The sequence below is a fragment of the Cariama cristata genome, unplaced genomic scaffold (assembly GCF_000690535.1).
Source record: "Cariama cristata isolate BGI_N322 unplaced genomic scaffold, ASM69053v1 scaffold14899, whole genome shotgun sequence".
Lineage (NCBI taxonomy): Eukaryota > Metazoa > Chordata > Aves > Cariamiformes > Cariamidae > Cariama > Cariama cristata.
Window position 1 is genome coordinate 1 of NW_009634133.1, and position 20,711 is coordinate 20,711.

At 45.4% G+C, this 20,711-nt stretch overlaps 1 protein-coding gene across 1 annotated transcript; it reads left to right on the top strand.

The window, feature by feature from the left end:
* The first annotated feature begins 105 nt into the window (after nt 1-105).
* SERTAD4 (SERTA domain containing 4) lies at nt 106-4,719 on the top strand. The gene is made up of 2 exons (XM_009707051.1): nt 106-294; nt 3,467-4,719. Exons 1-2 carry the CDS (start codon nt 106-108, stop codon nt 4,217-4,219), a joined length of 942 nt encoding a protein of 313 aa, XP_009705353.1. The 3' UTR covers nt 4,220-4,719.
* The last annotated feature ends 15,992 nt before the right edge of the window (nt 4,720-20,711 follow it).

The window sequence follows — 20,711 nt, forward strand, 5'->3', positions numbered from 1 at the left end:
CTCGGCGTCTGGCCAGTTACGTGTCGGTCAGGTGAGGGGCTGTTTCTGATCGCTGCAAATGTATGTGAAAATATGCGGTGGAGTTCTCCTGTAGCGCGAAGGGAAATGAAAAGTATTTTGTTTGGAGAACCTCCGGCGAACTGCATGTCATTTGTCATATCTGATTTATTACCCGCAGGATCACATTACAGGGGAATTTCAAATCCTGTAACGACATCCAAGATCACATACTTTAAAAGGAAATATGTGGAAGAAGAGGATTTTCATCCACCGCTCAGCAGCTGTACACATAAAGTATGTTTTTCTAATAGTCATTATTTTTACTCCGAGTTTCAGATGCTTAGTAACACTCGATTGACCCATTTCCAGAAGGCTGAAATACTCTGCTGAAATCGGGAGAACGATCCAGCTGTTCGCTCAGAAACAAATAGTTGTCACTTGTTCACATTTATTGTTTTATTGTCATCGAATTGCTTAAGAAGCAAAGGCGTTTCTTCATTTATAATAACTGTAAATGGAAATGCTGCGAATAACTTTTTTTTTCCCCAGATTATTTTGTTCTTAGCTAGTTTATATCATGCATACAGAAACAGCTCCATAACGGCATTTGAACAGCAGAAGGGAAGAACCTAAATAAAAAGGTCCCATGATTCCCCATTCATTCAAAACTTTTTCCAGCAGAGAAAATACTAATAGGTTCCATGTACCCCAAATGGGTTACAGATCCGCTAGAAAACCAGAATGACTTGGAAAGCGAGTACAAGCTCCTTCAGTATTTAATCCTGTTTATTAAAAAGCTACTAACTCCAAAAGAACAGATTAGTAAATGAAAGAATTATTTTTTTTTTAATGAAAGCTGTCAGGGGAGGGATTAAAGCAAACATTTCCCAGGCCAGTGAATACATAAATTGAAATCTAACTTTTTCTGTGAGAGATTTTATGCTCTCATTCATTAAGGGCTCAGTCCTGTAAGGAACTGAACGCCTGCAGTGATGTGCTTAAGGATAACTCGTGCCTTGAGACACCATCCTTACTTTGCTGGATCGTACCTGGCCCATGGCAGCCCAGTGCTACCCATGTACTAGTGGCGACGGAGAGAGGACGCGATATAATCTGATTAAAGCACGGCTTACGGGAGGCAATAGTACCACAAGAGCCCCAGAGACAGAAAGCTAAACCAGAACAAGATGGGGAGCGAGTTTATGTGTTATCTTTACCTGCACCGCAGAGGCAGCCTTCCGAGATGCGAGGAGAACCAAGTGCCTCATTCCTACCAGGGACGCTGGGCAGGGAGCTCTGCCCGGTGGGATCCTGCTTCCCTGGAGGGATTTTCGCAGAGAAGAGGGCAGTAACACCGAGCTCGCTTCCCAAGGACCTTAGAGTAGCCAAAGGAATTTTCAGCCACAAATAGTGTTGGCTAGAAATAAGTACCTGACCGGGAAGGTGAAAAACTGCCCTGCCATTAATTCCAGGAGGTGTCTGGTCTGCTGCCAGAGCAATGAATAAATAGCACCCAGGGTGTTGAAAAATGTGCTCTGGTTAGCGAGCGTGTCTCCCACATGTCACATCACTCTCTGATTTCAGCCAGTATTTGTCTTGGCTAGATTGTTGGATTTTTGTATCGGTGACTGTTTTCCTCGCAAAGAGGAGGAATAGTTAATTATCCCTTTCTAACAGCATAAAAACCAGTTGTAGAGCGATTGGTAAGATAGACCTGTCCCAGACATCGCTTTGTGCTGTTGTAGCGGTGTATATTGTGTCAGAAACCCTGGGTCACCAGTTTCTTCCGTTTGGCCCAAATGCGTTTTCTGCTTTGCATTACTGAGCTCTGGGGGACAGAGGGTGCCCACCAGGTTTCTTTGAATTTCATACAAGTTTTTATATCTCCGTTGCCCAGTAAAGAAGGAGTTAAATTTCAAGATGACTTGTCCTGTAGAGGGTATGACACCAGGGCCCAGAGCCTCTCTCCAGAGGGCTGTTGGAAAACATTTGGCATAGAAAGCCTCTGACAACTTGTTCCTACTGGTGGCCCTCCAGGACGTATCTCCAGGAGGATCACAGTTCAAGGCTTACTGGTTGGCTCCAGACTTGTATGGCTTCACTGACTGTTGCTGCAGCAGGTAGAAAGGATGCAAATCAACCTATAGGCTTAATGTAATTTAAAATGAGTCATTTATTATAGAAAATTACTCTGTCTAACAAAGAAGAGCTTCAGCTGTGAACTCAGATGGAAATATGGCCAATTTTTGTTTTTACGAGGCACTGTGCTGCTTCTAAGCCCTGCAGACAGGACCAGGCTGTGGAAAGAGCTAGAGGGCTGAGAAGAGCTGAATGGATGTGAAAAGCAGCTGTGCTTTAAGCTCTTTCAGTCCTCATAGCTACGACTTCCACTCTGCAAAAATGCTGTAACCATGTGGGAAAGGGAAGAATGATCGAGCCACAGATGGGGGGGATTTAGAGCAGTCTCTCTTTGTGCTGTGCTGCTCTCCTCCTACGCAAACCAAATTCTTACTAAAAATGAAAATTAGTTAATGGTGCTTACAGTAGCGTGCGTTGCCCCCTCTCTTACTTTGATTCCCAGGGTAGCGATTACAGTGCAGAATCTGGGGCCTCCCGGGGGCAGTAACCTGCTCGTGCTGCCAGTGCTGAGAAAGGGAGTCCTGGAAGGACCATGGAAAGGAGAACAAATCTGCAGGCGTCGAGCCAGGATTTCTGCAAATCCCTATCCTCTCTTCATTTCCTGACCTTGTCCCTGCCTATCTGCGTTCCCACCGGTCCTGCAGAGCACAGGGTGTAGTACGCAGGCCAACAGCTGCTCTCCAGATGCTGTGGTGCTGTGAGATGGGTTTCTCCCTGCCTCCCTCCCTGCATGCACTTTTGTACACAAGAGCAGTATCAGGGAGGTTGGCAAATGGAGACCTCCTCGCCGAAGGGCCCCTTCCACTGGCAGCGGATGAAATGCTCCGACGCTTGCTGTGTGAGGCGATGGCTGTTGGCTGCGTCCTGCGAACCTTGAGGCTGCAGGAGGGGACCTTTGCTTGGCTTCAGACCTTTGTAGAAGCCCCCCAGGGGATGATGGAATTGGGTCCATTTACATCAAAAAGCCCCCAGCCATCACTGGAGCAAAACTGCACAACAATTTTATGTTCTAACTCCAAATGCAAATAAAGAGCCAGATGTGTGCATCTGGATTTCACTCTCCCATCCTGGATTCATGCCCTGCGATTGCCTCTGTGGGGTAACGCTCAGCCACTTACCTCCTAAACCTGGGAGAATGCTGTGGCCAAGAAAAAGCAGGTCCCCGGCTATGTGGGTGTGCAAAATGAAAAGCCAGTTTTAGGCGCCTCAGAAAGAGAATAAGAAAAGTAGTGGCACAGGGGGAATGCTTTGCTTCATTTTCTTTCTTCTTGCCTGGAACAAAACTGGTTGCCTTCAGTCCCGTATCTTCTGTCTTTTGCATTTTCAGACGATCTCCGTGTTTGAGGAGCGCGCCCATATTCTTTACATGTCTTTGGAAAAACTGAAATTCATTGATGATCCTGAAGTCTACCTGCGGAGGTCCGTCCTCATCAACAATCTAATGAAGAGAATCCATGGAGAAATCATCATGCAGAACAACTGGTGCTTCTCCACCTGCTCCATCAGTGGCACCTCGCCACAAGAGTGGTTTGTGCCTCAGGACTGTCCGTACAGAAAACGCCTTCGGATGGCAAAGGAGGAGTACGAGAAGCTCCACACGTGCTGCTTCTATCAAGAGTGTGGCAGTCATTATTTAAATCTACCCTACTCTGTTAATGCTAGTACAGAAAATACTTCCTCCTCTTCCTCCTCCTCCTCCTCTTCCTCTCCCTCCATTTCTTTGCCAAGCTGTTCCCAGCAGGTGGATTATGACATTGGCAGTGCCCCTTCTTACAGGAGTGATGACCAGATACCTGCTAATGAAATATTCATCACTAATGCCAGGTCTCTCAGTAATCAGGAAAAGGTAAAATTTAATGATGAGAAAGGAGGTAATGAACCTGAGCGAGAGAGCGTCGCCCAAAACTGTGAACCTGTAAGAGGCAGCCATGCTCTCGAATGTAAAGGCAAATTTTATGACTATTTTGAGACTGGATGCAATGACAAGAGCAACATAAGTGAATCTTGGAAAAAATCCTTGAGGAAAAAGGAATCTTTACCAAGTAATAAAACGTGCTGCAGCAAAGGAAGTAAAATATGAGGCATCTTTCTTGCTCTGTTGAAGTATGCGCAGCATGTTTGTCTATCAAATTTTTATTTTGAATGGATTTTCTATAGTTTTCTACAAACGATACAGTCATGCCACAAGCGTTACGTGTAGTTTTAAATGACTGGAGAGCAGATTGCATAAAGCGTCTCTATGATCTGCATCAGCGGGCTATTTATAAATATGGAGACTTCATAAAGAACACAGTTGCGTTACTGCTTTGCGCTATAGTCTGTACAGCTATGGTGTAGCTTTTGTTACTGAAAATACCAATCAGCCAGATGGGGAAAACATACCGGTTTATATATCCCCACCCCCAAGAAGTCTGCCATTAATTAAGAAGAACGTCCATTATGTTTACCAAGGAATTAGAAGTCTGGTAAACAAATTGATGCTACCAGCAAGGGTGATGTGCTCCTTGTAACTCAGTATTTGTTCTGACAAAGGACTGTCTTCATGGACTGGGAATAAACCATCCTTACATTTTGTACTGATACTCCTGAATTCCTGGATTCAGCGTCTTGTTCAACTGACAAAATAGGACATAGCATAAAGAAATAACCTGTTCATGGGATCTTAATCAGAAACACAACATGCAGCTCAAGTACTTGCATGTTTTCACCTCGGCTGTAATAACTAATGAGGCTTGTTGTTATACAGGGCAGGTTTTTTTTTTGGTGCCTTACCTTTTGTCTTAATTTTTGCCAGCGTGAAAATTAAGTATAAATCAGTGATACAGCAGGGATTTAACCTAAACAGAGGAAAAAAAAAACAAACCACAGTGTGGATCAATATTGTTAGAAACCTTTAACCTTTGAAGTACTGAGTTCAACTTCCTATTCAGACATCTCTGTTCTTCCTTTTTGATGCTCAATTGCTTTTTGATTTGCCATCCTTAGGAAGGGATTTAGGAAACAATAGAGAGATGTCTCTTGTAAACAAGCATTCGATGCTTGAGTGTTTCTATGGCAACTGTCTGTTGCTGGGGCTCTTTTTTTTTCCTTCTTTGAATAATGAAGTTCATGAACCAGTGGCATGTTTTATACTTTATTCTGTTTCGCATAATTTCTCTCTTTTAGATTGCAAAAGCATGCGGGAGTTTTCTATGACTTTTGCTGTTGATTTAAAAAAGACAAGCAAAGAAAGTAAAAAGCACAATGTTAATCAATAATGTGGCGATGAACACAATTTTATCTGAATGAATGTAAGGGGTTTAATTTTAAAAAAGAACATTTTGGAGAAATGAGCTGAGATTTCAGTGGCTAAGGACAACATTTAGTCATCCCTAGGTAGACCGTTTGCAAAAGTGTGCTGTTTAAAATGCCCAGAAGACATTAGTTGGGGTTGGCCAAGAGTATTGTGAGTCTTAGATCCACTAAATTAATTAGTTCCCACAGTCCCCGTAACAACTGGCAGGATGTGCTCGGCAAAATAGCCACATCCAAGCCATGGCTGAATCATAATAGCTGCCTGTTCCCACAGCATCATGCACACAAGCGACATCTTCTCCGCTTGGTTCTTGTCCAAAAGGTAAAATTCACTTCTGTGCTGGGGGAGCGGCCAGCTCGGCGCAGGGCACGAAGGTCCCTGGGGGGTCACCGCCCCAGGCTGCCCCAGGCTTGATGCTGGAGTCGGCCAGGTCTCTGGGTCAGAGACCTCCTGCTCTGGGTTTCATGGGTTCAGCCTCAGTCCTCCTGGACCATGGTTGTTTTGGGTAGCATGCGCGCCCCACAGTCACGTTTGCAAACTGGACCGGTTTTGTGACTAAGCCCGGTGGTCGCGGGTGGTCGCAGGCCCCCCCCCCCCCGCCCCCAAAGTGACCACAAAGAGAGTAGGACGTAAATCAGTGATAACCTTTATGCAGTCTGGTGAGTTGGAACTGCTGTTTGTAAAGGTTTTCATTGTGAAGAATGACAAAGAAAGTGTAAGTCCCACCTGATTTCTCCAAGACAGAAGCTTTTTTATTAATAATAATAATATTAAATATAGATCTCATTCATACAGTGTATGAGTAGGATCATCATTTAGACATTTGTCCACAAGGACCAATTTTTTTAAAAAAACCTGATTTTTCTTGTGTTATACTCAGATAGTCTAGTAATGTCTGCTCTTTTCCAATATTTGATAAACACTTGGATGTTTTAAGCTTAAATATTAGATGCTTGTATACTAATGTGTTGTTGTAGTAAAGTGAAATTTCCTTGATATATATTTATTAAAATGACCAAAATTCATTTTAATTTTACATCTCCAATGGCTGCTGGGTCCTTTCCCCCATGTTCCCTTCCCTCACCCAAGGAAATGTCATTTAATCAAACCGCTCGCTGCTGAAGAGGTTACCCTGCAGTTGACTTTGTGCCTCAAGCTGAGTCCAGGATGGAGCTCACCCTCCTCGGGGTTTCGGGAGCCTTTGGACAGTGTCAAGGTGCACTGAGAAGCAACAGACTTCTCTGTGGACTTGCACGTCCAGCCAAGGAAAATGCCTGGCCAAATGCTGCCCAAACCAGAAATCTGCTAACACTTTTGGAGGGGGCTGAAAGCTTTTACACCCTAAGGGGCTCCGTTGTCTTCAAGAACAAGCCTGCACATATAACCCGTTGCAGAGTCTTTTAAGCTGAATTTGCACCAGCTGAAGTGATGGATCAGCAGAACTTTCTGTCTACTCTGGCATCTCTAACAGCTTCTTTAATTCCAGGGACATCTAGAAATTAACCTCTTACAGCTCTGGACAGTCTTGCTGAGTGTCATCAGGGTCTGTAAGGGATGAAATGTCATCTAATGATAGTTGACCTAAGGGTAAGTGGTCTTTTATGCATTTCTCTGGACCCTGCCTCACAAAATAATAGCAAATACCGAACGTAGATGTATTGGACTCAGTAGTCCACTGAGTTATCCTGTTTGCTTCAGAAGAGACAGAGGTATTTCATGTTAGAAAGGGAGTTGGAAACACTCTTGTCCCATTGCCAGAAATGCAATAGATCTTGATAGGATTTCCAGCCTGGGCTAGGCTGAATGGATTTCATGGTTTAAATTTGGTTTGATCTATGGCATGTGAAGAGTGTAAACCTGATAGGCCTTTATCCCATTGCACACTCAGGACTAAGGACATTCTGCTAGTATCACAAATTTTCAAGAAATAGTTCTTTTCCAAGATTATACTAATGCCTTTCATCTGTATGTCCCATGCACAACTGCTAAATGAATGCTCCTGGACTTGATCCTGGCCTACCTGCCTGGAAGAACTGGACAGAAGAGCCTCTCTCTAGGGAGATTGTTTTACTCTCTATCATAAGATGCTTTGCTCCCAGAGTGTAAGACTGTAAAGGACTGTGCCTTTCAGCAGGCTAATAATGGTACTTCAGTAATACATGGAAAACAGCCATAGAAAAAGATGTTTCTGTTGTCAGGTCTACTTTTCTGTCGCTAAGAACAGAAGTGTCATTTTATCTTCAGGCTCCCTTTCCACCAGGTAATACATTTCCCTTGGAAATGCATAGTTCAAGTACAAAAAAATTATGTTCCTTTTTCAAAACACATGGCATAATATCATTGTGCTTCATATATACTTAATACTTTTGGTAAAATTTTTCTATTTTTACTGGATTAGCTAATCTGTTGAAACAGTTTAACATGGTTACTTAAGCCCCCCCAGCACTCAAACAGCCTCAGCTGGCAGTGATTTGCAATGCCAGCGTAGCAGCTGGCTCCACAGAGAAAACAGACGCAGGCTGAGCCATAGAAATGAAGTGCTTCTTTCAGTCCTGAAGGTGTTACACCTCAAAGCAAAGTTGTGGTAAACAGACTTTTTTTCACATTTCATCTCCCTGTGCGCCCTCCATCCCCCTTGTACGCCTCTCATCCACCGACTGTCCGTCCGCTGAGGACGAGGACACGCCACCGGGGCTGTGCACTGGGTGCCACCAGCCTTCGGGTTTGCTCAGGGGAAGCAGGGAGCTGGTTCAGAGGCGCAGCATCATCTAAAGGGGAATTTAAACCAACTAACCAGGGTGCAGTGTGTCTCGGCTGCTTTGTGGCCTCTCTGGAGGCCCATGCCAGTTGCAACCCACTCAGCTAGATGGTATTTCCAGCTGCTGGTAGCTCAGATATTGCCACTGTGGTCACGATCTGGTGATGAAAGGGCTATGGCCAAAGCAGAGATGTAAAGGTGATTTCTAGCTTGCATTTGACTCATGCCCTTTCATTGCCTTCTTGAGATAAAGGCTATAGCCAGAGGTGTAGCAAATGCAATTGCTGCTTACTCATGCCAGGAACCTTGATAAAAGAAGTTTCTTAAGTTTTATCACAAAAAGAGCCAGTCAGTCACATCAGAGAAAGGTTTCAGCTGCTGTGGGGTAAAGGATTTCATCCGGCGTTTTATTCAGTGAATGTAACTCTCACATGGAAGCCTCCCAAAGGGACCTAATCTTTTTCATTGCCTGTCCCTTGCTTTCCAACCTCAAAGAAAGGGGCTGCCCTTGCTTTCTGGAGGTCACTTTTTGGGCTCCTCAGTACTGGTATGAGTTTTTCTGCAGCTGCACGAAGCACCCCAGAGGCTTTTCCTGGCAGGGTGCGCAGAGCCTGCTAAAAGATTGCAGCCAGCGAAGCGCTGGAAAGGATCTTGCTGGAAATGTTAGGCGATGTGAATCTTCCACAAGGCATCCCATGTAACAGCCAAGCCGCTCAGTCACGACTACTTGGAATACACAGTAATTTCCTGTGTTTTTTCAATCTCACTTTACCTTCTCTGACAGATGGGGAAAGATGACTAAACTGAGGGAGTTTACAAAAGTTCGTCTTGTGGTGTTTGCAAACTGTCTCTGTGAGGTCCATTTTCTCTAATGTAAACACAGCCGTGGCAGGGTGCCGAGTGCCTTTGCAGCAGTTAATCCTGCTCAGCTTCAGGCTGCTAATACGGGGTGTACCCGGCCGGCCGGGGCTCACTGGGGAACTGAATGCAAACCAGCCCTGGGGCCGAGGGCTGTTAGGGTGAGACCTCCGCTCCCCTGGGCTCTCCACAGAGAGCATGAAGCAAAGCAGCTGTGGCTGTAACACCAGACTGAATTTACCATTCGGGGTCAGTGGTTTTCCATGTCAGGGGGCCTGGGGTCAGGTGTGGAAGGTTAGATTAAACTCCGGGGGAGTAATCATGTGAAAACAGTTGTCTTTGGGGCTGTGGTTGGCCTGCCGATGCTCTCCCTAGTCTTTAGGTCATAGCAAGGAAGGGAGGGTACCCTGGGGAAGGTGGAGTTTCAGTTCCTTGGCTTTGCAAAAGTGGTGCAGGCTGCAAGGTACGCAAAGCTTTCTCACCAGATCCAGCTGAAAGGCCAGGTAGGCAAGTACCTTAACTTCTTTTAATCTCTAAGCTCAAGTTCCCCCTCTGAGGAATGTAGGGAGTGCGAGGAGAAGTCACAGATGGCTGGTCTGTGTAAACTCAGAAGTATGCATGATGAACCAGAAAACCCCAAAACCCAGCAAAAACCCCAAAATGGCGAGATACTGAATTTGAAAAATAACTTCTCTTCTATGGCTAGTAATTCTTCTCAATTAATACAGCATCATTCTCCAATTTACTGCTGAGAGCATCTAATCTGTCATACTGGGATTGCAGAAAGGAGATAAATGGTCTGTCTGCTCAAGGTCAGTCCGTTGAGCGCTGCCTCCTGCAGTGGTACTTTCCCTGTGGAATACCCCACCAGGCTCATCTTTCTGCACTGCGGGCTCTGTCTGCCTCCTGAAACAGCTGCAGGCCATTGCAAAGGAGGGTGGTGGAGTGGCAGTTGTTGGTGGCTGTGCCTCCTCCATGAGGAACTGGCCTGTAGCTGTCGTGGTTGCACGTCTCCAGCAAGCTCAGAGGGACCCTACAAGATCACTTCCACTGTCCCCTCACTGCATTATATTTTTAATATAGCATTTTTTGCTTGTTAACTATGACCAGTGTCAAATGCTTTTTGGCAGTTTGCTTGCTGAGATTTCAGAGACTGTTTGCAGCTGGGTGATGGGCAGTCAGACCCTCAGCTGGCATGAGATGATGCTATGCCATTGATTTTTGGAGAAGTTGTGCCTGGTCATATCAGCTGACTACTTGCACCTTTGGTTATGGTTGGTTTTGTCTTTCCTCCTCGCCTCATTTTTGTAATCAGAACAAGTTTCAAATAACAATCGCCTCCTCCACCCCATACAGTGTGGGACTGGCTATTCCGTATTTACTCCTTTAGTTAGGGAAAGCCTCTGCCAGTGGGAGCTGGAGTTGAGCAGCAGATTAATTTCAAATACAATTTTATTCCCTGACTCCAAAATCATTTCCATCTCTCAGTACATGTGTAAAATCTGGGTTCTATTCCTTTGTCAACCTTAAAAACCCTTGTAATTTTTTTTTTTTTTTTCCTCTACTCTATCCCTTGCTCTTTCAGGGTGAAATCCTCTGTACTTACTTCTGTGAGTAGGCTACGCTTACCAGCCATATCCTCTTAGCCATACGTCTGCCATGGGGCCATTTATTCCTTTGAATAAAGTAGTGTGGTTTTGGCTCAACATGCAACTGCCCTTTTTATTACAAATCATCAGACAGTGCACATACATTAAGTGTTGCTACCCTGTGAGTGTAATGTACTTTCATTATTATGTTTTCCTCAAATTTATCTTCTGGTCATACTTGTTGAGACTCACAAAATGACCTACATTTCTCAATTTCTATTAATATTATCATTAGTATTATCCTGAAAATTCAGTTTGACTAATTTTTAGTTAATTAATCAATTAATTAATCTTGAGCAGCCCACATTGTACCTGCAGAGGCTGAACACATATTATTCCTTCTTTGACCCCCTTCCTCTTTGTGACAGATTGAATTCTGGTTTACCAGCCGACTAATTAGTGTAACAGCAGCAAATTTCATTTTGTGTTTGCTATGAGAAGTAAGATGCATAGTCTTAATGCAATCCTGAAATGTACCTTCATTGAAGAATTGCTCCAATACTGAAACTTTAAAATAATCTGTATAGTCATCACAGTCACGAAGAAAATCTTAAAATATGAGTATGGCATAAGGTGCTGTCAGATCATTTTCCTTAGTCTGCAGGCTGAGACAAGGATTTTTATTGTATGAATGTATCTACCTGTTTGCTAATTCAGAGGTGACAGTGTGATGTCAGCTGTTGAGGTATTTCACTAGTGACCATTAGAAATAAGGCATTCAGCTAACGAGCTTGCCCCACGTTCCCAGTGGTCTTCTGAGCCTCTCAAGCTGCCAGTGGCCCCCAGTAGTACCTTTCCAGCCACCCAAGCTCCTTTTTCCCTTTAAATATTTCCATGTGCTATCAATAAAATATCTTTCTAGGCTCTAGAAACACAGAGACAAGACAAACTGTCTTTTAACTGAATATCAACATAAATAATAGAAAGTCAACCAGGCCAATAATGTTATTCTTTTAATTTTGAGTATATGAAACCTTTTTATTATTATTTGGAGACTTAATTTTAATTTAAATCATGCAACCACGGCATTTTCTGGCTGTCTTGAATCTGAGACCCACGCACTAAAAATCCTTCATGATCACATAGCACTACCATGGTGGGTGCCAAAATCAGAACCTTGGCTGAGCCTCTGAGGTTTCACTGGATGTTTTCCCACACTGCCTCATTTTTCCCCATTGCTCAGAAGTGCTGAGAAGATGCATGTGGAGGGGGAGGGGACCCGAGAGAAAAATGTAAATCATGGCAACCTGACTGTCAAGAGGGTATCACTTTTTAATTCCTAGCTCATGTTCCCAGTGGCAGTGGTGCTGCAATATTAAATTGTTTTGTTTTACCTCTCGGCTTGGTTTACAGGTGCCGGAAGAGATGCAGCCCCAGCCCCTCGAGCGCAGAGGTAAGGGACCTTGCAGCAGAACGCTCGCCTAGAGGTTTTGTTCCCCTTTGATAGGTCGGGCTGGTGCTCATTGCAGGAGCAGCTGGGAAGAAATAATTAGCATAACAAAGAGCTATATTATAGTATTGCATTGTGCATTTTGAGCCCTCAGATACCTTGACACGTTTGGTTGCATGTTACCTAAATCTGAATTCCAGGTAGAACCGGAAAAACACAAAATAAAATGAAAATAAATTGATCCCCCACCTTTAAAGCGCAAACAATTTGAATACTCTAATTGCAAAACCAGAAATCCTCAATGTTTTGAGCACAGCCAGGCTGCAAGTGCAGTCGTCTAAAACCAGGTGCCAGTGGCCGTCGGTGTGGCTGCCCAGCACGGGTGGCAAAGGAGCGTGGTTCTCCCTGGCTGGTGGGACGGTCCAAGGGGGACGCAGGGCAAATCCTTGCTGGTGTACAGGAGCTGATGGGCTGGGGTGTGTGGGACATGTGGGCTTGGGCCAGCAGAGAGGGGCCGATTGGTCTCAGCCTCCCCAGCAGCCGCTTTCTGCCCCTCTCCACCCAGAGGTGGAAGGGCTGTGCATGGGTCACCAAAGAGAAGGCTGTGGGTGGAAACACTTTGTGTTTTGCTCCGTTTTCAATGTTAGCAAATGGCAAAGCCACGCTGTAGGGGCATTGGCAATTTGTACTGGTTTAGTTGCACAAGAGGTTACAAACCCTGCAGAAAGCTTCTCTCCCTGCCCGGGTGCCTTCCCCTGGGCTCTCCCAGACATGGTGCGCTCCTCTCCTGCTTTACTCCCAGCAAGGCTGCCCTACGCCTCTGCTCCTGCCCCACGGCAGAGGCTGGATGGAGCCTGCTATGGCCTGTGACGTTTGCAAAACCCATGCTCCCTTCCCTGGCTGGTGTGAAATAAGCTGCTTTGTGCCGCTTACGTGTGCCGTGCCCACCTGTGGTCTGGCTGCCCACTCACTGCAGCGTACCACTCTCCTCCCTTTTTCCCCCCCTTTTGTCTGTTTTTTGGCTGAGGAAAATTATCCACCCCAGGAGTTAGAAGAAATGCAGAGAATGAAGTAAAAGGAGCAAAAAAATATCCCAGGGAAGATTTTTCAAAGCTGATCCTCCTCTGGGTCCAATGTCTGTCAGACGTGCTTGCAGCACGCAGCTGCATCATGCTGTCAGGAAGAGGGATTTAAAATCTAACCCACATACGCAACTGTTTCTTTTGCTCCCTTGGATTGAGAGTCCCTGGCAGGGCAGGAGAGTAAATCCCAGCTTAAGAGGGCGGCTCTGTCAGCCCTGCAGGCAGTCAGTATTGCAGCGGGGAGCTGTGTAAGCTCTGTCACCCGTGGTGGTGGTGATTTCTGCAAAACCTGAATATACTTCACCTAGTTATTTGTGTTTAGCACAACCTCATCGAGCAGGGAGATGCAAGTTGAGCAAAGAGCGTAGAAGATCCTAGTGCTCTGTCCTGGTTGTGCGTGGATAGGAAGGCTGCTGAGCCTCTAACAGAGATAACTTGGGGAAGAACCAGAGGTAGGCTTTGAGGAAGGACAACACCAAGGCATTACAGTAACACATTATGGTTCTTAAATGCTTGTGGTAGTTTTAGGAAGCCATAACTTTCAAACCGTTACTAAAAAGACAACGTTGTTTTGGCTTTATGCCTCTGATAGTTATAATAAAATTTATCAGAGAAACGTATTTGTCAAAACTAATGAGACTTTTTACATTTAAAACACACTGACATTGTGTTGTGCTTTCCTTCACAAGTAACATCTAAAATAAGAGTTGTAGTTGAAAGAGATTCGTGAGGAAAAATTACACAGATCTATTCTTTTGTTTACTTTGTGCACTTGACAGCCCCTGAACACAGTCAGGTTCTCCACTTTGCCTGTACAGTCTGTCAGTCAGTTTTCTGACATTTGTTTGAGCCTTTCACATAGCAGCAGAGAAGACAGAACTGGCTTTTATGAGGAAAATATGTCCATGAAAACACAAAGGGTGCCGATGGATTTAGCAGTAGGGAGTGTCACTGGGTGATGCTTTACATTCATTGATTTCAGGGGGAGAAAAAATAATATTTAAACAGACTGTTTCTTTTTACAGCAGAGATTGCATCTTTGCAGCCCAAGGGTATAAAATACCACACAAAAGCACTGATGAGATTTTAAAAAGAGTTGAAAAAGTAGGAATCTCAGGTAAGCTCCCTGGAGGTTTGGGAGCAAGGGGCAGTGCCAGCCCACAGTCCTTCAATCCTGTCCTCGCAGTGCACAGCCACAGACCCTGAGACAGTCTCCTCTGCCCATAATAAATATGGTGCACCCCACATGGGAAAAATCTCTTTCCTAGGATCTGCAATGGTGCTTACGCTGAGTCTTGCAGAGGCACCATCAGGTCTGTTCTCTCTGAGCCTGTTTCTACCATGGCTTCAGAAAATGGGCTTTTCCTTTCTATAACAACCATATAGCTTCATCAACCATATCCGTTGACAGTGTCCTTTTTCTACAGCTCACGCTACTTACATGGAAAAACAAGCTCTATGATTTCTGTCATCCTAATTTCACTCTTTCATAAAAAGTGTGGTCAATTTAAGCAAAGCATGCCAGACTGAGCAGAGGATGGGCACATAATCCGCTCTGGTACACCTTCGGTGAGATCAGTAAACCGGCGTGGGGGCAGACCCATGGGCAAGGCTCGTCAGAGGAGATCTGCTGGGCCACATACCATACCAGGACACTCATGACTCCACGGGTTGTTATTTCCTCCTCCTCGCAGAGCTGAACAGAAGAAACAGAAATTGAGCAGAATTGAAAAGGTTTGGGCATCAACGAGAGCAGCTGGCTGCAGCACTTTAAACCCTTGATGCTTGCCAGACCCACTGTACTTCCTTCAGGCCAATACTGCAGAGGTCTGTAAGACATAACCTTCCCTGAAACACAGGAGATTGGAAACATCAGAGACTTCTGTGTGTGGACTTTCTGTAGGTCTATCTGTATGGAGGTTCTGACACCTGCAAGGAATGGCAAATATTTGGAACTGTTTGGTGACAGGCAAATCTGCACAGTAGGAAGGACCTCCTTGCCCAGCCCTGCATGTGGCTAAGTGGTCTTCTCCAAATGTCCATTTGTCCTTGCGTTTGTCCTGGGACCTGACTCACTGGGGAAGAAACAGCTGCCTTATGGCTCTCATAGGGTTGTCTGGAGAAGAGCCACAGTCTTGCTGAGGCTCCCACAAGTGCAGCTACATGGCACCCAAAGGTAGCTGCTCCGACAAGAAGGCATATCTTGGGCACAGCACTCTGCTGCAGGTGACCCCATGGATCAGGCCTCCTGCCTCTGTTCTGCGCCTCCTAAAGTCTCTCTGATGCTCAGAGGCTGTTGGAGGGACATCTCCCATGCCTTTGAACTTAGGAAGCTAGAGGTGATTCGGTGGTGTCTGAACTACAGCCTTAACTCTTTTTCTTCTTTAATTTGCATCAACGCTGCTTTCTATTAAACTCCACCTCATTGGACAAGAACTGCTGCCAGACCTTCTGCTTTGAAGCAGAAGAGAAACACCTCCATAATTTCCCTAGCCAGTGCCAGAATATGGTGGAAGTCTGGCATGGTGCATGCCCCAATCCTGCTTTGGGGAATCACAGAGCTGTTCCTGTTTTGACAGAGCTCATTTACCTCTGCCTAACTGCTGCAATTTCTTAAGAGTGCAATTCAGGTTGTTAATAGGAGTACCTTCATAAAGAATTTCCGTATGCAAATTCCCAGTCTGAACTTTGCTACAACAAAGTCTGTGCTGCTGGAATATATTTTTCTGCACCCACAATCATCTTTTTTTATCCCTTGTGCACCATACCCTCTGCTACCTGCTCCGAGCTGCTTTCTGCAAGCTGGAAGTTATAAGCGTGAGTCTAATTTCACCCTTCAGTAAGCAGGGAATTCAGAAGTGCTGGGATCAACACCAGGCACTTGCATTTGTGATAGCTCTCGGAGTTAAAACTGTGTGTGTAGCCGTGTAGCTGCTATGCTGTCATTTTCTCTGAACAGGAACCTGAAATCTCTCCGAAGTCGGCTGCCTGCAGGCAGCGGTAGGCTCTGTTTGGCGTGCCGGAGGGAGGCTGGGTGTAGCTTGTCGGAGGACACGCACATGTGCGCACACATTTGCTCGGCTGTTTCCTGGAGCCCTGGCCTTGTTCTGTCTTGTCTCTGGGCTCTTTAAAGCAAGGGTCATTAGGACTGTTCGTTCTGGCATTTGTTCATCCCACATCCTTCTCTGTATTAGACAATGTCTACCTTACAATGTTTGATCCTCATCCAGCAGAAAATATTCCATTAACATGACTTGAAGAGAGGAACGTATTTTTCCCGGCCTCAGTCTGTGAAGTTAGTTGCAGCGTGCTGCTTTGTACATTATGACTGAATTAAACTTCCTTTCATCAGCACCAGCTGCAGCGCTTTACACCTAAACCCAGGATGGAGAGTAAAAAACCTAGGGATCCAAGTCAGAGCAGGAACTGACTTGAAGCCATCCATGCGGCCTCAGGTTGAGCATGCATCTATCTCCTGTCGTACTAAGCTGTCAAAAACCAATTATCTTGAGAAAGCCTTTCTTGTGTCTTTACGTTTCATTAATTGGTGGGTCCTGCTCTCTGTCATGCTGGCACCACGTGGAGAGTCAAAAACAGGAGCAGGAAATTACGTGGTGAGTCAAGCCACAGAAATTCAATGTCATCTCTCCAAAGAAAGGCTAGATTGGTTTAATGGAGGTCGGAAGGGGCATAGCATACATGGAAGCATGCTATTTACTCTCTGCTGATCTTGATCACGGGAAATGATGGCAAACAGAAAAATAGATGTGAATTTACAAAGCGATATAAGGTGAGAAAACAGCAACATGAAGACAACAGTGGGAGAGGGGACTATTTAAGATGGCTCTTGGCTACAGAATGGAGCAAGGTGAAATTAAATATCAAGTAAGTGTCAGCAAGATCTTCTTGAGCGTGGAACAGCCTCCAGAAAGAAACTAGGAGATCCTTTGCTTGAGCCACACAAAACTAGCCTGAACAAGGTGCTGGGAGAGAGACACTACAGAAAACAACTCTGCAACTGCCATAGGGCTGCAATGATCTAATAGTTCTTTCTCACCTTTAATCTCTGTGATCCTGCAGTTAATCATCACGTATTCATTGTGAAATCTCTGCTTAGACCATTTGTTAAGCCTCTGTCGAACTAGTGAAATTTTATATTCTCTAGAAGAGGACAAACCTAGGAGTTTTAATCCAAAATTACGCCAGCCAGTGAGCTTGGAGCCATGATTTTGCAGGAAGAAATTTGGATCCGAGTCCAAACTTTGTATGTCTACGATGAGCAGATCTGAAACACAGCTGCTTTGTTTCTGCCTTGTGCTGCTGTAGAAGCTGCTGCCAAGAGATATAGATAGTGAATCTGAGACAGGTTCTGTTCCAGAGCAGTGACAGTGACTAGCAATTACAAATAGCTTTGGACCTCTTGAATGTAAAGGCGTGAACAGAGGTTGTTTTTTCCATATGCTATTTTTCCCTTGCATCCTCCCCCACCATTTCTTTCAAGTGCAGAGGTTGGGACTTGGGTGCGATGAAGACAGAGGTGGACAGAAGAGAGTCCAGATCGTTTGCACGATAAAGCTGCCTTCCTGGAGCTACAGGAAGCGTTTCCTCCAGTTTGTGAGCTGCAAAGCATCGAGGTGGCAGGGGCAGCTGTGATCCAGAAATTTGTTTTTGTCACTCTGAAAGATGATTATAGAGCTGCTAGCAACTGCCTGGCACTGTGTAGGCTTGCACAGCAATTACTTCTGCAATTACTTCCACATCACCCTGCTGGTTGTAAACTTTTAAGAATATCCCAGAAATAATATTGAGTTTTGGGCTGATGGGTTCCCAAGCAATGAACCACCAGATGAGCTATGGCCTGTTGCTCTTCCTTAGTTGTGGACCAGGTGCAAAGGAGAGCAAATAGCACTGGTGTCCTCCCCCTGGATCCAGGGTTTGTTGCTGGATGTTGTCTGTAAACTGCAGAACATGGTGATGGCAAAAGGGCCACCAAGAGCGGACTGGAAGGACACAGAGAGGGGAGAAAAATGTGCTGTAACTAGGTCATGAATTGAAACATATTCCTCTGAAATTTGCTGCCTCCTTCCTCTGACTCCAGTCATGGAGCTTCTCATTAGAGTTTCCATTTCTCACCTTTATTTCACCACCAGTTTCACATCACTCTTCCTTAGTTTTCTTTAAGCTGGCCTTCTCCCCCATGGTGCTTTTCCATACGCATGGACTAGTCTTTATGCAGCTGCAGAAGCTGAGAGGTATGCCCTGTTCTGACCTTAACCACAACTTTTGGAACATTTTTATTAATAATTCCCTTTTCCTTGCCACATTACCAGAGAGTCTTGACAAACCAATTGGGTAACTCTGACTTCCCTTGCAAACTTAGTATTCCATGCTCACTACACGCAGCACAGATAAAAGAAGTCAGGTTTTTGCATAAAGTTTATACTTTTTTTCTGTGCTTCCCGCAATGAATATGACAGGATATGGTTCAAGAATGCATTAATGTCTTGATGATTTTTTGCATCCAGATTATGCACATTAGTAACGTGAGCAGTTCGTGGATATGAATAGATGAGCTTCTCGTGGGATTTTTTGCTGTGTCAAGCATGGGAAGCAGGTGAAGCTGGAGGAACTGAAAGGAAGCAGTTTTGCTTACAAAGACTGTCATTCTGAGTTTGGATTTATATTTTTTTCACCCAGAAACTTCTTCATGATCTGAAGTTTGCAAGTGGGTTTTATATGTGAGTTCGTTTTCTTCCCAGTGTTGCTTTTGGGGTGCAAAGGGAGGCTTGGAGGAGCTGAGGCAGTTGGGTCTTGGGAGACAGTGCAATGCTGGTAATACTGTCCACTCTCCATAGCCCCTGAGTCATTGCTGGCGGCTCCAGGAGGAAGAAGAAGCAGTTGGTTATCTATAGACCGCTTCAGGAGAGGGACTGCATATCATTCTGCAGCTTCTGCAGATCAGCTGATAAAAGGCTAGAAAGCAGCTCTGCAAAAAAGAAGAAAGAAAAAAAAAAAAGTAAGAGCTTTGCCTTACCCAGCCTTAATGATGGCCCAGAACACTTACTGGGGAGGCCAGACGACCCATAAAAAAACCACAATTCAGTTATGCCTGGGAATAGAGTAAACTGAGATCAGCAATAAAGCAGCTTTTATACAAGTTGGGAGGATGCTGTGACATGCCAGGGTATTTTGCTAGTAGTGCCTTTCAGGGCTGTGTTATGGCAAGCTACATTTTGCATGGGCTATGTCCAGAGATTATCTTCCTTTTGCATTTCTTCTTTTTCCCATTAATAAATTTTCTGCCGCATTCAGGCACAGAGCAGAGGTGGTTTATGTACTTGCCTGGCATTCTTAAGCAGTGGAGTTGGAAGTCAGGCTAAAGGAGTCATAGGCAGAAAGGGCAGAGGAGTGTGTTAGCATAGTAGTGCTGCATCTGCCAATAGATACACTGGTTAGCAAAAGTTATGGGCTAAAAGCCACCCCAATGTTTTATACTAGCTTTCTTAGCAGCCCCAAAAGGGATGTCTCTTCATCATCTTTCCAGTTATGCTGCAGATTACTGATCTGTGCCTTTCCTGATTTCTTTCATGATCCTTGCTTTCAGTGGACTCTTCCTGGACTGCTTCAGGAAAGATCCAGTCCTATGTAAGAACACTGTCTCTGGGGAGGACACAGGGATAGCCTTGCCCTTGCACATAACTAACTTCAGAACCCACAAATTCAACCTCATGATGAGCACGTGTTGGAAGCAGGGCTCTGTTTCCAGGGCAATCCTCAGATAATGGCCCGATTCATCAGGAAGCATCGTGAGCACCAGGTCTGGACCACAGTGTCAGAGTAACTCTGCTCTCTTGTCTCCCTCTCTCTTCTTTCTTTCCTGGGGTTGATCCAATTTATGATTACAGTGGGTTGACTGTGGCCAGTTGCCAGACGCCCACCCAGCCATGCTCTCACTCCCTCTCCTCAACAGGTCAAGGGGAGAAAAGCAGATGAAGAAAAGCTTATGGGTCAGGATAAAGACAAGGAGATCACTTACCAATTACTGTTACAGGCAAAGCAGACTTGACTTGGGGAAAGCAGTGCAGGGGATGGGAAATGGGGGTTGTGGTCGGTCCCTAGCAGTTCCTGTCTCTCAGTCCTTCCTCCTCACACTGTTTCCCTGCTCCAGTGTGGGTCCTCTCCATGAGCTACAGTCCTTCATGAACTTCTCCGCCATGGTCTCTCCACAGGCTGCAGGGGGACACCCTGCTCCACCATGGTTCTCTCCAGGGGAGTCTCTGCTTCAGTGCCTGCAGTGCTGCCTCCTTCTCTGACCTGGGTGTCTGCAGGGCTCTTTCTCACATTTTTCCTCACATGTTTTCCCTGAGGCACCACCATGTTGGCTGAGGGGCTCAGCTGTGCCCTGCGATGAGCCGGCTGGAGCCGGCTGTGTCCAGCATGGGGCAGGCCCAGCTCCTCCTCACAGACGCTGCCCCTGCAGCATCCCCTGCCAGCACCTTCCCATGGACACCCAGTGCAATGACTTTCGCTCAGATGGTTA